The 18,406-nt window shown below is 43.2% G+C and overlaps 1 protein-coding gene across 1 annotated transcript; it reads left to right on the top strand.

The window, feature by feature from the left end:
• Window positions 1-1,005: 1,005 nt before the first annotated feature.
• LOC133362607 (insulin-induced gene 2 protein-like) lies at window positions 1,006-17,621 on the top strand. Its single transcript, XM_061581531.1, is given in 6 exon segments — window positions 1,006-1,393; window positions 4,167-4,208; window positions 4,211-4,290; window positions 5,366-5,532; window positions 12,756-12,855; window positions 14,378-17,621. Coding segments are annotated over 6 exon segments (726 nt in total). The 5' UTR covers window positions 1,006-1,098; the 3' UTR covers window positions 14,420-17,621.
• The last annotated feature ends 785 nt before the right edge of the window (window positions 17,622-18,406 follow it).

Genomic DNA, 18,406 nt, shown 5'->3' with positions numbered 1-18,406 from the left:
GTGTGTGCGTGTGTGGTGTGTGGGGAGCGGTAGTGTAGTGGTTAGCGTGCTGTCTGTGTGTCTGTGTGTCTGTCTGTGTCTGTCTGTGTGTTTCTGCGTGTGTCTGTGTGTGTGTCGTGTGTGTGTCTGTGCGTCTGTGTGTGAGGAGCGGTGGGTGTAGTGGTTAACGCTACGCTGCGCTACCAACCCGGCGAACCGAGTTCGATTCCCGCTCATGGCCACCACCGGTCAAGATTATTTGAACCTCCCATAGGTCGACTCAGCCTCAAACGAGTAACTTGTGGCGTATTAACATCGCCACTGGGGAGACAAAGGCGGCCGGCCGTGGTGGATACAAGTCCCGGGCGAAGCCGGTAGTACAGCTAGTACTGTATACATGTAGTAATACAAATTTGGCCGAGAACAAACATCTCTATAACGAATCATCGTTGTACAGGTAGCGATAAACGGGGTACGCTTGTATAGGAGAGGTAAATAAATTACAAAAAAATCATAAGTTCAAGTAGCAAAAGTACATCAATTTCCAAACTTGGGCAAGGCAGCAAACAATAGCAAAAACTGTCCCAGACCACACCAAGACAACTATTATAAAACCTCGGCGTTCCGTTTGTCCGTCAACTAAATTATAAAGCCTCTCAGAAGGCCTGAATCAAAAGTTAAAGAAAGTAGAATCCCCCCCCTCAGATGTGGGGGTAAAATGTTGATCCAACAGGTTTACAAAAATTGTCAACCCCCCCAAAAAACATTTTCTCCCCCTAGTACCATAAAATTTAAATGCAAAGGTTTTGATAACAAGTACAGTCCAAAATGTAATTTGTATGGCGACAGAGAGAATGTCTTAATTTATCATAATTCATAATTACCTATGCAAAAAACTATTCTTTGTGCATTCTTTTACAGGTGTCCTGGAAAACCAGAAACCCACTCCGATCAAGATGAGAGCTTGAACAACAAACCATGTAGACTTGAGCTAAAGTGTATCATTACAGACAAGAAAAACAAACTGAGAAAGTACAAACTAAGAGAAGGGGACGCTTCGACACATTTGTTTTTGATTGCGTCTTCCACTTGGAAATCATCAATCTCTCAACGCTTCAGATGAACCCTACAATGTCTCATACGAGTCCAGAACAGACCTCCTCGACAATGGGCCGACTGGACTGGAGTGCCTTGGTCGCGTTTGCCAGCCCGTGGCTGCAGGGCCCGCTGAGCACCCACTCGTGGGTGAGCCTGGTGGCGCGGGGCGCCGTGCTGTTTGCCGTGGGCGTCTTCCTCGCGCTGGTGCTCAACCTGCTGCAGATCCAGCGCAACGTCACGCTCTTCCCACCCGACGTCATCGCCAGCCTCTTCTCCTCCGCGTGGTGGGTGCCGCTCTGCTGCGGCACTGCAGCAGGTTATGCCGGATTCCCTTTGTATTGTTATTATTATACAGGGTGATCCATATATGTGTAAATACAAGAGTACACCGACGGTCGCCGATCTGTGGGATAGGCTCCGCCGCTTCAGCCATTAGACAATTAGGTGGATGGGGTCAATTGGGCCAAAGTTCAAGGGCGGAGCTCAAGGGTGCTTGTGGGTAACCATCTAGAGGGTTCGTGAGGGGGCGTGGCTATGGGCGGGGCTTGGTGACGTGTGAGAGGGGTTATAAGGGGAAACAGGAAGAGGCTCGTGGTCAGTGTGTGAAGTCCGGAAGCGGGACCACGTCTCGCGCCTCCGGAATGCCAGCGGCCACGTAGCGGTCCGGAGGCTGTCTCCTCGCGCGCCGTCTGCCAGCGGTGCGCGGGAGCGGGGAGCGTGAGCGAGCCGTGCACAGGACAACAACAACTTACACCGCGGAACGAGGAGCGAGCGGTATTACGTGGAAAGAACGCGGAGCTATCCAGCCGTCGAGATATGAATAATTAAGAAGACACGAATCCAAGATCGTCGTCGAAGTGCTTTATTACATATGGATGCCTGACTGATATCCAGCGACCCCCTTTCGCAAATATGTCGTCACTTTATTAACACCACTACCTGATTTGCATCGTCTCAACAACCCACACTTCTCGTATCCATCGCCTTGGTCTTCGCCTTCACCTGCCCTATAAATTGCTTTGATTTATGTAGTTTCGACATTCGTCGCACCTTTAGGAACGTATCCCCGACGTAAACTGGGATTTTATTGTATATATAAATCCATTCCTAATGGTTTTTGTTCCCTTTTCAGTGACATGAATGGCAGTTGTCCATTGTGCAACACTACTTAAACTTCTGTTCAAAGCCTGCATTGTTTACATAGCAATGTTTTCATATTTTTAAATGCTCCTGTTTGAGCTCTTAGCATATCATCAATAAAAATCCATTCTTATACTTGATTCACAATCAATGGATTAACTATACAGATGTAAGGACAGTACGGGGCCAAGTTGTTATAAATAATGATTGCAGCGAACGAGGACAGGAAGGGTCAAGTGAGGTAACTGGGTGAGGCGTCAACGCGGGGGTAGAGATGGAACCCCCGGGGGTGTTATAGTGAGTCAAAGGAGAGAGTTCGGGGAAAAGGGGCATGGCAGAGCCGAGGGGATATAAAAGGCAGCGTGGAGCGGGGCTCAGGGCTGCTGTGGGGATTCGGGGTCCGGACCGTCGTCGCTGTCATCACGGTGGACCGCCCTCATCGTCTTCGAAGGCTAGGAAAGAATTTGTATATCTCCGCCGTGGCTACTACATCGACGGCTCCTATATAGTCAGTCAGCTATATAGTGAACGTCGCGTAGCAACTGCATAGAGTCACTCAGTTGTATATAGTCAACCTGCGTCCACCTGATAACATGGCATAGAGTCGGGTGGGCTGTAATATATAATCAATATATATAACTTAAGCAAGACAGCGTCTCTGAATGCTACATTACACATATAAGAAGCATTTATTTTTTTATTAATATGCTTATGAAGCTTTTTTTTATTGCACTAGATTGTATGTTCACCACAGAGACAAACAAAATAATTGATTTGTTGAATCTTGTAGTGACTTAAATTCTTGACAATTCATCAAATCAAAGGGGTGAATGTCTAACTCCATACTCGTGTTGTTTGCCATGTGAGCAGTTCAATGTTGAAATGTTTAATCGATACACAATTGTTTGTCTGTGGATTTGAGCAACACATTTTCTTGTCGTGCCCGAGAACCAATGGCATTTGAGGTTGTCTCCTCCGCACCCGCAATGCTATGACATTGCCCTTGGTTTCTAATGACATCCCACCAAAAGAGCTGCATCAGCACCGAGTACCAGGGTTGTGCACTTGTACTTGACCCAACTGATCCTCCCCCGCTCCTTCAGCTGTCACGGTTTCCTATTACAGGGCTCTCGCACAGCAGGCTGGCATGGAAAGCGTTGCCCGACACGATTCACCCTCTGCTCGCGTGACATTGCATTAATGCTGGTTGCTTGCCAATGCATTTTTATTTTTTGCCCTAAATGATTTCGCTGTGTCCGCTGAATACAGTGTTCCATTGCTTATTGCTGATGTGTGTAAGTTGCAACATTCGGTCAAACTCTTTTGACCTCGTCCCTTGCATTCTCTGTTTTTAAAAAGTTGACATTGCAATATTTATGCCACAGCTGGGCATTATGAATATTGAAGTAATCGATTACATATTATCAACCAGTATCATTGATACTGGCAAAAAGGTAACATAGCTATAACTGCTCAACCCGAGTTATAAATGCTCCAATACTTGCGTTGTCTTTGTACTGTTCCCCTATTGGCGCTCTCTGGTCTGACAGTGGTGAGACAAGGCCATAAAGAAGGCTGTCTCCTGTGTAGGCCAATCAGTTTAATAGACAATGCATATATTATCAGAGCATGTTTGTTTGCATATTTTTGCCACAAGTATGTGTGGTTAATGCAGACTTGATGCCTTGAAAAAGGTATCTGGTGTTTGAACATCTTAACACATGTTTTATTGCCTGAAAGGGTAAAGCCTATTATATTTTTAATCATAATTACTCCTTTTTGGTGAAAATGATCAATTCGGGGATCATGATTTGTGACATGCCTAATGAATGCATCTTATGCAGTTGTGTTTACCATGTACGTAAGGGACATTCATATTATTGTGACTATAGTTATCTTAACGTGTTTCTGTCCCTTCCCCTTCCTACCTGTTGCCTCACGCCTGGCAGTTGTCATTGGGCTGCTGTACCCCTGCATCGATAGACGCCTGGGGAGCCTCACAAATTCAAGCGCGAGTGGTCGAGCGTAATGAGGTGTGTCGCCGTCTTCGTTGGAATCAACCACGCCAGTGCCGTATCCTTTGGTTGCACCCATTGCCTGGTGTGCAGTGGGCATTTCTGACCCAAATAGAACTTGCACAACAGTGGAGTGTGCAGTGGAGTGTGCAGTCGGTGCAATTGCACCGGGGCTGTGCGTGCTGGAGGGGTGCAGGTGGTGGGCTACAAAGAGAGGGGGGGGAAGGTGGAAAGAGGACCTTGTGTTTTTTTTCTTTCGCCAGGGTCCATGCTAGCCATGCTACTACACTGCAGTTGCAGGACATTCAGTGTGAGCAATAATAAAAAGTATGTGGATAATTTTTGGTTTTAAGAAAAGGCTCTAGTGTTCGTGACCGGGCCATGTGATGCTACAATTAAGGCTAGTATGTATGTATGTATATTTAACTTTTTTCCTACAGTTCTAAAGAAATGAGCTTTCAATCTAGATTTAAAAGTGCATCGCTCAAGTGGCTTCCTAATATCGGAAGGAAGAGCGTTCCAGACGGCCGCAGACATGGTATGCGGCCGTGTCTGTGACCGAGCCATGTGTTGCTACAATTAAGCAATGTTAAGTGAGGCCACCTGTGATCTGCACACTTGTCTGACCTTGAGTACATCACTCTAACAAGAATGTATTGATCAGTTTAAATACAAACTTTGTTGAGTAGCTGCTCCTGCTGTATTGTCAAGTTGGGTCAGCCAAGGTAAAGGGGAGATGGGTTGCAACAACGCCTGATTTAAGTGTCCGTCAGTTTTATATACATAGAAATGCCATACGATACATTTTCGTAAGGCAGTCTAATTTAAAATAAATAGTTTATTCTGTTGACAAATAGTATTTAACTACAACTGTTCAAAAAAAATACGTTGCCAATGATTACCAATTGATGCTGAGCGTGGTGGTGTAAACTTGTTGTAATATCACGTATGAAACTCTTACGAGTCATGCAAAATATATGCAAATATAACATGCTAATTACTAAAAAACTATCGAACTAACAATACTAATGAGACGAACAACACTGAAAATTTACAATTGGGAATATCGATTACAAAATGAGAATTAATCATGTACTTTGTAGGTTTTTCTTAACGACTGTGACCCCTTCCAGAAAGTGGACTTTGCCAACAACATCCAGCTGTCGCTGACGCTGGCCGCCCTGTCCATCGGCTTGTGGTGGACATTTGACAGATCGCGGAGTGGCTTTGGCCTTGGCATTGGCATCGCCTTCCTTGCGACGCTGGTCACGCAGTTGCTGGTCTACAACGGAGTGTACCAGTGAGTTGTGCTCACACGCTGTGCTGCTGAACCCCCACCTTACTAGTGTATTAACACTTCGAATTATGTTCATTTCCACCTGTTATAATTGAAATATCGGTTTGTCATGCGACGAACATCACTCTCATATGCAGAGTGGGAAAGTGCTCCTCTAACTATGTGTGGACCAGAGGTATCCTTGGAAGATATCTCAGAGGTATCTCTGTGATATCCATCTGTGGGCTTTTCTCCAACACGAAGGGTTTGCACTGCTGTGCAAGAGATTAGAATGGATACTTTGTCTTGTGACGTGACTCTGAAAGCACAATCGTCATAATCGCGACGGCCGGGAATGACCCGTAAAAGAGTGTACTGATTTTTTAAAAATATATTAATGCTACTTCAGTGAGATTATATGCTATGAAAATAAAAAGGTAAGTTTTAATTGCTGACAAACTGCTCAATATTTATGTCGATAGCTATTGGAGAAATACACCAAGGCAGCATGGGAGAGACAGACTCCTTTAATTTACATAATGACTCGGAGAAATGTGTTTTGTTTCATCGTATGGCTCACATATCTACATTTACCATTGTCATTGATGAATTATTCGTTGTGTTTACCAACATTCAACAAAATAAAAGATACACAAGGGTACATGGCTAATTGCCGCAAGACTTGGGAGATCATGTGAATTGGTGGCCAGCAGTCGAGACAAACGATGGAGTGCCAGCCAAATGGGAGGGTTAATGATCAAGTGATGAGATCAACTTGTATTTAAGAACTAGATGGATTGTTGAATCAAGAGACCTTGAGGGATGTGTTTGTATCCATGTCGAACTTCTTTCGCACTGTACGTAGCCAACCGTGGTAATCGGAGGTGCGGGGGAAGGACAACAAACTAAACACAAAAAGCAGTTCCAAAGAAATGTATTTTCAATCTAGATTTAAAAGTGCGTAGCTCCAGTGGCTTCCTAATATCGGAAGTAAGAGCGTTCCGGACGGCCGCAGTGACCGTCTTTGTTCGATGGGAGTGTGGTGAGTGTGTAAGTGAATGGTGAAAGGAGGATGGAGGGGAGGGTGGCTGCTGTCACCCCGTGTGACCCCCACCCTGGTGATGGCTTGGGAAGGCCTTCATCCAGCAGTGGCCAATGATGATTATGATTTAATGTACTACAATACCTAACCGTCCTTGATGAAGCAATGTATTTTTATTCTTTATTGACATACTCCGACTGCAAAATAAACACAGGTAGTCCAACTGAAGGTCACGTACACACCCGTGAAAATAAAATAATGTTCCTTTGACCCTTTTATCTGATGTAAAATCCAGAGCAAAAGTCAGCAATGCTGATGCGTTTATCTTAGAATATTTGTACATATTGGTCAGAGTTGAAATCGTGGTCAACAGGAGACGTGGAAGTGATACAATTCAAGAGGACCGCAGTTTTATCAGACTTTTTAAAATATTTAACTATTTCTAGGGCCCGTGACCTCAAGAGACCCTAGAGCTGAATGGCTGTAGCACGCGTTGCTGCCTCTGACATGCTCGGTATACACGTGGCAGAAACTTTTGACCCGCATTATTCAATGTATGTTTTTACCCTGGGAGGTGTTTTTGACAGAGTTGCTCATTTCATGTACAGCTTTTTGTGTTGATATTGAAAATTCCTCATCTTGCCCCTAATTTTGTGGCAACCCTGGTACATATATGAGGCAGAAAAAAACGAGAAAGACGGTCCTGATGAGATGCATAGTACATTCCAAACAAGACTGACCAAAGAGACAGACATGGCAAACAAATCTAAAGAAATAATAGATTATTGAGTACAATCGCGATCCCATGTCACGGCCATTCACCACATTGTGGCAGGGATCTGGAAAATAGTTTTGTATCTAGAGTCCTAATGTTTTGTGCTTGGAAACTGTATTATAACGCGTTGTATATTTTTGCATATGGAGAGTGGTGTAAAGTCAGTCAGCAAATAATAGGCTGTTGACATCCAAAGTAATAAAATCTGTTCCAGTGGTCGATCAAAACCTGGGGAAGGTCTAACCAAGCATGTTTATATTGAGTTTGGAATTACACCAATCCACATTTTTGCTTCATAAACAAACAAGAGGGTCCAAAGGTTGAATCTTGGTGTTATACTGCTCTTTGTCCTTATGCTGCAAGCACTCACAAATCAACTGTTGATCCACCTCATTGTGGCTTTGTTTTATTGTGGCAGGTTAAAAAAAATCCCAATTGTATCATGACTGCTATTGCCACCATTTCATGAGACTAGGAAAACATTCGGAACTTCTGCAGAAGAGTCCAACCCTTTGCGTTTGAAAATGGCCCACAGAAGTAGATTTCACAGAGCTACCTCTGAGATCCCTTTAATTCACCTCTGTTCAACACAGTAGGGAGCAGCACTTTCCCATCTACTCTGCATATCACGGTGATGTTTGAAGCATGATAGTATCATTTTTATTTAAAATGTCAGAGCTGGAATTTAACCAAATTAAGTGCACAACCAAATTTAATGAGATTGCTTTTTTTGTGCTTTCATTGAAATGACTGAGACCATCATCTCACTCCACTTGAAAGCCCAGTGTAATGTCAGTGCCTGGATTCGAACCCAGGATCTAAGTTATGCCAGCTGAGCATGCTGACCTCTGAGCCACCCGGCCACCTCCTTTAATTGTATTGTTATTGTGGGCCAGTTTTTTACTCGTCCAGAATGGCGCTTTTATGTTCGAAAAACCGTGTAAATTTTGGGCTTATTTCGTTTTTTGGGAGTGGGAGGCTATTGCAGAGCCTAGAGGGGATAATGCTCAAATGTTTGCATCGACAGGTTCACAAATCCCACTTCCTACACTGCCATCTCTTGCTAAATGCACAGCCCACCAGGTTTGGGTAGTTTCTCAAGTCTACTCCATCCACAAATCCTTGCCTTCAAAAGTATTGAATTTGCCACCAGCTAAACATTATTACCGAACATCTGAGTTCAGTAATTTATATATTTATGCAATCTAATTCCAAAAATATGTATTATGAACAACTGAGTTGTTGGTGGAATTCAACCTATCGAGTAATTCACTTTAACGATTAAAAACAGGCCGGGGCTGTGCTGTGAAGTCTGCAGGTGGTCTCTTCTTTCTTAAAGGAGACCATTTGGAACTTCCAATCTGGTTTCTACGTTAGTATGCTGCTGCTCATAGGTATAATACTAGCCAGACATGAGTTAGACTGCTTGCTACAGCAAATCCAGGTCAGGCCTTAATATACAAAGCGTTTCCTTTCTAATAACCCCACTCTTATGTCCTAGGTAGAATGTAATAAGAAGAGTGGAGAACTGAGCCTATTTAGCAGAAAGGCTGTGTCTAAAGATCGTAAAAAAATTTTGGGAAGTTCTAAATGTTTGATGGATCGAACGTCATGGAAACCTAATTTAGTCGGTGTGTTTTTATTTGACTAAAAGTATGGATATAATAATTGAGAATTTTTATTCAGCTCATCATCATCCTTCTGTGGTTGATAAAGTGAGTATAACGTTAAATTAATCAGTGGAAGGGTCCTGTGGCGAAGGTACCTCCTGCAAAAGAAATGTGGAATTTCTACAGTTAACTCATGGCCATTATTCAGAATGGGGACCTTCCATTTCCCGGTTGAGAATCACTGTCTCAGAAAATACCCACGTTATCTGTGATAATATCCCATAACCAAACCAAAGTACTTGTTTTCATCCTCTCAAACCAGATAAGAGTGGAGTGTTTTCCATGCCTCTTGTCAATTATTAACAAAAACATAACGTTTGCACATTAAATGTTAAATTATAATTTCTTGTGAATATGCGATAGAATGAGAAAATTTTGATTTTAGGCATTTGTAGATATAACAGATATAATTTAATTTCAAATTAAAAGGTACGTGTTAGTGCTTGCGAGTATAATAATTTCCAATCTTAGTGAGAGGATGTTTGCTCCTCGATTGTACATTGTTATCCATCTCGTGTAGGTTAGGAGCTTCCAGGGCAATAACCTCTGACTTCCCGATCCATGAACTGCTGCAGTCCGCTGACTTGTTGATTGTACACGTGGCCAAAAAACGAATTTAGTTTTTTGTTTGTTATGGAGCTGTACACATTTCTAGTATCACTACTTAGTGGTTTTTTTTGTAGTTCTGTCCTGCACCATTTATAGTTGGTGAGTTAATATTACCAGCTGGCAATTGTGCTTGAATGGCCTGGTTTGTAAGGCCGACCTGGTAGATGTCACTAAAAGTTCAAAATTAAAGTTCATTGCAACATAAATTAACTGCATTGACGGATATATTGGAATATTGCTGGAGGTATTGTGGAAAGTCTAATTTAACTTTTTTGGAAAACGTTATGCTTACTGTTTATACACAAGTCGCCTCAAAGCATCTCCCTGCTCGGATGATCGTTTGAGCTGTGTTTGACGGTGGTCTTCATGATGGTGCCTTTCATCCAGCGGTGGAATTATCCACATTCCAATAGTGGGGACAATGCTAGCATGAGCCCACCACAATTCACGTCTCACAAATGAGTGCTTAATTTATGATGGGTTCACTTTGCCACCACCACCGTGGTATAAACTCGCAGGCTTTCCGTTTTGAGTCAAGTGCTACGATGGTAATGACAGCTGGCTAGACTTGTATGTGCAGTGCACTAGTGGTTGCGCACGTTATGTATATTCAGAAGTACACACACCATGGGCGTCGTAATTTGTGCACCCTACTACATGATCAACCTACAGCATTCTATCCTTAGCCATGCACATCATCGGTAATTTGTATCTACCTGACTTGGCCTTCTAAGTCGACTCGGCCTAAAATCTTTGCCCTGTGTAGCTTGGTCAACATCACTTTGGGGACGGTGGCAGCTGGAGGTGGTGTTGCACACAGCTCTTTTGTGGTTTTCTGGTGTTAATCGGTGGTTGCTAACATGACTCGCCTTAATAATCTTTGTGTGTAAGCATATTTACACCTGCATGCATATGTGCGAAGCAATGTTAGGTTAACCTATGGTCTCCCACGCTTGGGAACAATTCGTGGCCTTATTGGTTTGGCATTTTCGTCATCTGACCCTTGCATTACATCGCGCCTGTAGTCTACTATAAGAGGCGATCTTGTTTACTACAACTTCTGTTGCCAAGCCATTGGCATCAGCCAGATCAGGTCCGAAAGGCTATATGCCCTCTGAATTTCACAGCCACCATGCATAAAACAGGCTGCTATAGGCTCTGGGGCTATGTGGTGGGCAGCAGAGGGCTTTGCAGCAAGGTGCATTGTAATGTACTTCTTGGCTTCCACGTCGATGCACCCTTGCTTTCATCACCTCCCCACTGACGAGTGTGGTGATGTATGGTCAAATAACCCTCACGACCCACACGAAATTAGGAGGACTGTACATTTAAATTAAATAACAAGAATAGAAAAGTCTTATAACAGGGTCGCTTGCAAATACCATTTGATGTCGCGTAAAAAGTTATCCATGTTGCAGGATGTCATTTGCTCCATATTCTGAAGAGTAAATGATGAAAACATCTGTCCCATTGTGTGCGTTAGTGTTACACAATTGAATTTTCTACCTACCACAACGTTTTTGGGATTCACGAGGCGTTTAAGTGAAACCACTTTCTCAAGTCACGTGTGCATCACGGGGTGCTTGAGAAACTCAGGTGTGTGTGTGTTTTAGGAGGCGATGTGCAAATTAAGGTACCTCATAGATAAGAGTGCGTCAGCAAAGGAAATAGGGAAGCTGTTGAGACTGGACTTGAATAAGGGGCCAGAGTACGATGCAGATGGGTTTCTCTCGTACGAAAGTTTGCATGTTTCAGACGTTGACAGTGCTGGCCCTTGCACATTGTATTATATCGCAATACACTTTACTAGAAACGTGCATACAATACAAGGCAGCAATTTCACTTATCTCGTTTTAGCCTACCACTGGAGAGGAGTTGTATCTGGTTTTATTGCACGGTCATGAAAGGTCCTCTTTACAGGTTTCACTGGAGTTTACTTGAGGTTGAGGAGCAGTCCCTATTGCACACGCGCAATAGACCACGTGCTTTTACACAGCATTTTATTACACATTCCATTGTACTGTAATGTCTTATTGCACTTTTGACTCTTACATGTTAGTTTTATTATATTATGTTTGTTTACACAGGAAGCCTCACTTAGTCTCAAGACTCGCTTTCTGGGGGGGGGGGGTCCTGCCGAGTTTTTTGCAGTAGGGGGCGATGTTGCTTCGTGCAATCGCAGTTGAGTGATATGGAAATCGGAGAAACTGGAGAAAACTCATGCAGAACAGGGGGAGAACCATACAAACTCCAGACAGAAAGGCAACCTTTCTGTCTGTGGCCAGATGTTAACTACCTCGCCTGGCATGAAGGAGGTGCGTGGGTTTGATCCCGATCCCGATATATTTGGAGTTTGCATGTTCTCCCTGTGATCGAATGGACTTTTCTCTGAGCCCTCTGGTTTTTCCGTCCACATTTAGAAGCAACATGAGCCGAGACTATTTGGCTGCTAGAAATTTCCCCGTGATAAGCCACTTCATTGAGCTCTCATTTGTGGCCAGGTTACTTCTGAAAATGAGCTATATAGCTCAGTCGGTCTTTAGTTGAGTTCTTGTTTTAAACGACCAGAGTTCAATCCCCAGCCATAGCTAACAGCAGTGGCAAGTGATATCTGAACCGGTCCTCGGTTCATCTCCCCTCGCTCACCAACCTGCACTGGTCAAACAACCCCCTTGACTAACATGGCAAGGGGACGACTTCATCCATCAGTGGATTGAAACTGATGAAAGGCAAAGCTCTGCAATCGCTTACTCACGCCACTGCTGGCCGGAGGGTCTACCACTAGAGGGAGTGCAAGTTGGTATTTGAAAGGACTCTTCCATGTTGGCCAGATATCTTGAAAGAGGTGGCAGTACCCACTCTTTACCCCCACCACTCGTCATTTGCTGATTGACTGTGGTATATCCATTTTCACTGCTGGGTGGAGAGAGGTGCTGAATCATCTGTACACTTACCCATTGTTTTAACTGCTATGCTCGGAGATCAAGGCACACCTCCGACCTCTGAATTGCTAGTCCAGTGTGCTCCCTGTTTATCCCATGGCAGCGTAGAAATTTAGAACGGGCCCTGTCAGTTTAAATTACGCAATATAACTATTGACTGTACTGTGGCTGTTAGTGACGGGAGCCGGTCTCTCTCTCTCTGTTGACAGGTACACATCTCCAGACTTCCTCTACGTGCGCTCCTGGCTGCCGTGTATATTTTTTGCAGGAGGAGTCACAATGGGGAACATCGGCCGGCAGCTCGCAATGGTAAAACCAAACTCCACAACAAAGCACGTGCGTGACACTTCACACCCTCCCCATTAAACATTTATGTGGAAATGTTAAAACTTCCCTCGCACCGTACGTAGCCAACCGTACAAATCGGAGGTGCGGGGGAAGGACAACAAACTAAACACAAAAATAAATGTACGCCTTTTGGCGTCCTCTGGTCTAACACCGTTTTGAGACTAGGCTCAAAAGAAATCTGTCTCTGGTGTGGACCAATCAGTTTCAAAGACAATGCATATATTATCAGAGTACGTTTTTTGTTTGCATTCTGACCACAAGTATTGTGGTTAATGCAGACATGATTCCTTGTAAAAGGTTTCAGTTTGGTGTTTTAACATCTTAACACAGCTGTTTTGTTGCCAGAAAAAAGGGGAAAACCTCTTCTCAAAAATAAATTAGTTTTTAATTCTAGATTTAAGAGTGCATAGCTCCAGTGGCTTCTTAATATCAGAATATCAGTGGCTTCCACAACATGGAACGCTGGACCAACATTTCGCCAACCACCTACCAACTTTGGTGCAAAGTTGCACATTTACTGGGTCCTTTATTCTCTTCAAGTGGCTTGGTTGCTGCATTGGTTTTGGCTTTGTCTCTGAACTGTTTAGTACGCGTTAACATTTATAACCCTTTTGTCAGTCCCCTGCTGCATGAGATTTTCCCCATACCATGTCGATCATAGCTGTTATTTTGCTATACTTTACTTCACCAAGCTGGTGAGTGCGGATTGTTGCAGGTGGGCAGCGTAGATATATGGGAGCTATAAAAGTAGAGTACAACAATGTATTTTGCGACACGGCTCCTCTGCTGTCCACCACGTCGTCCTACAGCCATGCACGATGGCCGCCTATCCAAGCCCTGATCCAGGCTTTGGAGGTCTGTCGAGATTAAGTGCATTCTGGGTGATGTAATCAAAGTAATTTTTTTACATATTATTTCAACATAAGTGGAAGTGAGTTTTCTATATATTCCAGACTTGTTTTTACAATGTTTACATTGGTGTCGTGTGCAGAAAACTAGTATGTTATGAGATCACAGCTTATAACCAAACAATCTTGCGTCCATTCGATCCAATCGGGGCTCATCAGAAACCAAGCAGGTCGCATTTCATCGTAAGAAGTTTGCAAAAAACAAAAACGATTGCGATCTTTGCTATGTCATCATAATTTCCATGAGTCATAATTCACTGCTGGATGAAGGCCTTCCCAAGGTGCAACCATCTCCCATACAACATTTCATCTTGCGCTTGCACATAAGCTAATCTCATGACTCCCATCTCCTCGGTGGATGTCCTTTCGACTTCTTAACATTGGCTGCCACTCCATCATTAGTTTCGACCGCCAGCCATAACACCTTCGGGTAAATGTTCTGCCCAAGCCCACTAGCATGTTTCAACACTAAGTACGTCAGCTCATGAGTTATGTTTCAGTTTGGGCTGCGGCGTATTAAAACGGAATGTTAAAGGCTTTAAGTGTTTTTGTTGTCTGCCTTCTCGTGTCGACAGTACGAACGTCAGCTGACTCACGAGAAGCTGCACCAGGAGTGAAAGGATGGTTGGTGTCAGCCACGAAGCTTCGTGCACAACGGAGGCGAGGGGAAAGCGTGGAGAGAGACAGAGAAGAGAGAGGGGGGTGATCCCATCGGGAGTCGGTCCCAGAAGAGCGTGAATCTCCAGTACGGCTGCACAGTGGGTTTCGAGTTGGATACTGAGTTAACCACGTGGGAAGAGCTGTGTGTGTATAGGGCGGTGTATGCTAGCGTGACGCACGCCGCCACGTTGCAGTGAGCAATGCAAACCCAATATGAAAAGCGACACATTTGCCAACAGCTTGTTGATACGTAGACAGTAATTAAGTGGTATACACAGGTCACTTCCGAGTACATTTTAAGAATGTGGCCATCTTTTTACATGAACGGTGTTGTTTTGTTGATATCCGATCATGCGAGGTACGATGCCAATGATGAAATCGTAGATCTTGCTCAAAGCATCCAGTATTTGTAACACCTTTCAGAGTTCATCAGTAGGTGTTAGAGTTAGTTAGAGAACTCTGATCAGTTTTCTTTATACGGAAGTATTCGTGTCAGTTGAGTTTCATAACAAATCAACTGTAAAGGTATTTCATTTTTTACTTTTAATTTTAGCATGTGCGATTACCGGAGGAAATGTGTACATTGCAGTTAAAATGTAATGCACCATTTTGAAATGAACAACATAAAAGTAAATGTATTGATGCTTCAATGGTTGATCAAGAAACTCAATTCAAATTGTGGTTGTTTTAAGCATTTGCTATTCAACTGCAAGCAACCACAACTTATCAGAACGTGAGACGATTAGAAATCGCGTGCCCCTGTGCATATCCCAGCATGAAGCTATACATTTGGAAAAGTAATAGCTAAATTGACGTAGGTTTTTATCCAACAGTTACAAAATAATTGGCAAAAGTGGGACATGTTGAAAGGAATTCGACAATTTCCATTCACCCTTTATGTTTTTGTAAATACAGAGGTTGTGCCTTTTGTGAATTCTTAGGGCATATCCAAAATACTCTTTGGTTTTTTTCAAATCTAGAACATATCCAACATATTTCGTTATAGCTCCTGTTAACTTATCGTTTGGAATGCATACACATCGACCGTTCCCTATCCTCATGATCGGAGAGGGACCTTGTCCAGTCTGGAACGTGCGAAAGAAACACAGGTTCGTTAACGAATGACAAAGCCCAAGAAACAACTGGGTTCTGTTTAGTTTCTATGTCAGAGCAGGGTGTCGGTCCACAGAGATGCTGCTGTGGAAATCCACTTTGTGTGAGAATAATAACGTGCCAGTGCACCCCCAGAAGCCCATTTACTGGTTCGAGGTGGATTTGTGACCGTTATGAGCTCCACAGATCCTGAGCTCCATTCACTAAACATGAATTTTCTCTTCCCCCCCCCCCCCCCCCCCCGCTTAGTGATGCTTATCATGATGTTGCCGTGAGTTAGAGGGGCAACACCTTGTGAACGAAGGTTATGGCCTTCAGCGTAGCTGCGAGTCAGCATTGAGGCCGCACAGGTGGCTTATTGTGCATGTGTGCATGGTGCGGTGAATGAATCGGGACTCCCTGAAGTCCGATTAGAAGTCAATTGATATGGTTTGGTGGCAATAATACCAGACAGAGGAGAGTAATCCCCACGTGGCAGTTGTATGCACAAGCATAGAGCTACAAAATAGCAGCTATCTTGCTTACGGGTTGTCTTCCTTTAAACGAAACCTCATTCGTGTTAATCATTACGGCTGGCTCCAGGCAACCGATCTAACACTCTTATTCTTATTTAAAATCCGCTACGGTGTATGTTGTCACTCCAAAATGAACAATGTTCTGAGTATTTTGCCATTTGCAGCCTACTGGTTTGTTGATTCTATACCTTCTTGACACTCGGTATTTGTGGATTACCTCTGTAAGTAGACTGCAACAGATGTCCCTTGCCTCTTGCTGCTATGCTACTGCAATACATGTTAAGGTGCACAGCACACACGTGCATCCCTTCCGTTAAGAATACTTGAACGTGACCTGAATATTCAGAGATTTAAGTAATTGTGCAAATGTTTAGCTTTGACTATTGAGATCCTCTCAGAGAATCTGTATCTTAAACGTTTTAAGTGCAATACTAGCAGACGATATGCATCCACGCCTGCGTAAAACTATAACACAATCTTCATCTATAACTATATAGGTCTTTTTTGACTACCTAGAGGAAAAAAAGAAGTGGCTGATTGGCTTTTGTAAATAAAAAATAAATATCACTTGTGTATTGATAACCTTACGTGTGTCAAATATATTAATTTGTTAAAATATTCATGCGAGCTATTGGTTGTTTGAATGTTGATGTGATATTTCTTACATGCTTGCTGGAATTTGCTTTCTCTGTGCATTGATGTAGGGTGTGAAAATTGCGTTACCCCCGTCTCGAGGAAATATCTCTTACATATAAAAAGAAATATCATAAGACACACGGAAACTCTTGAAATGTCTTATCTAACACACATAAAACATTACTACAAGTGATGGAAACTCCCAAGGTTAACAGGAGGTGTCCTGTGGAGAAAATGGCTTCCTTAGGAATGTGGAATTTACACCGCTAGCTCGAGTCTCCGCATTGGAAATGTGTGCTGCCCCATTACGTGGGCAGGCAGACTCGTCAAGTTTAATTCTGCAATCGCTTGTCCGATGTTATTTTAGAGTCCGTGCCAAAACCGACCTGTTATAAGGCTAATTCAAGCTGATTATTTTATTGTCTGGGTATAAATGTTGCACCTCTTGAAATCATACTCAAGCAATGTGACCTTGAGTGTGCACGATGAAGTTCAAGAGTGGAGGCCCTGGACAAGTGTTATAAAAAATAATAACAACCCAACATGGGTAGATGAGATTATCTGGCCATGGCACTCAATCAGTGTTTACACTGGAGAGTTAATTCTGAATAAATGCTCAGATTAGAACAAAATCAAGAGTTTAATAACACTCCCTTGTGTGAACACCGCTGATGCGCTTCTTGGCCTTGCTTAAAGGGCAATACTCTACAAAACAAACGTGTACAATCTTCTTAGAATGACATCACAAACATCCGAGGGGCCAGTTGAATGCAGCACGTAATATTTGTATTACATTTTTAACTATTCTCAATGTATTCCAAACTGTTCGGCCACATTTAGCAAATGTATAAGTGAGTTCATTAAATAAATATTGCGTTTCCTTGAACCGGCAAAAGGGTATCTCTGAATGTGTTTGCCGGGTATGACCGAGACGCGAGCAGGATGTTGCATGTTCCACGCATCCAGTGTTGGGAGCATTTAAGTAAATTAATTAGTCTGATTACCAGAGAGAAGTAACCTCTTTTCACAGTAGCATGGTCTGATTACTTAGTTTTATTATGACTCACAATTTCATACTGGGTTTGTTTGGCCATGGAAATAGAAAGTCAAGTCCTGTACTATGGCTGTGAACTTCGTAGCATAATCTGCATTGGCTAATGTCCTCACATCAAACCAAGCTGCTTATATTATGTTTCCATTTTTTTTCTTAAAATAGGATAAGTAAACAACTGATACAAGCTAACTAACGCTGAAAACAGAATATGTCATTGCCAATACCCTACCTTTGGTAATATAACTACAATAGCATTGCTTACAATGCATTAGTCCCCACTCTTGAGACTCTCTGCTCTGTGACCTTGCTTTGTGAACCCAGATACATCTCGGTCGGGCAGAGGGCTCCCAATTGTGAGTCCAGGGGTTCACATCCCAGCCAGGTTTGACTCGGTCCATCATCACCAACATCGTCATCCCTCTAGGATCAATGCAATGGGAACCACATTTGATCACGTGGCGCTGTGGGCATTGTCCTTATATCCCCCGTACAAGGAACCAACCACCGTCGTAATAAATGTAGGATTATGTACGTACCATAAATTCAGTGTAATAGCATATTTCTGTATACTTGTGTTCAAACTCTAATGTATATACATTTCCAATTGCCTAATGCCACACTGTAAA

The sequence above is a fragment of the Lethenteron reissneri genome, unplaced genomic scaffold (assembly GCF_015708825.2).
Source record: "Lethenteron reissneri isolate LAM-NWPU_2019-01 unplaced genomic scaffold, ASM1570882v1 scaffold_1545, whole genome shotgun sequence".
Lineage (NCBI taxonomy): Eukaryota > Metazoa > Chordata > Hyperoartia > Petromyzontiformes > Petromyzontidae > Lethenteron > Lethenteron reissneri.
The sequence above is the reverse complement of the archived record's forward strand: the minus strand, read 5'-3'. Positions and strand labels throughout refer to the sequence as shown.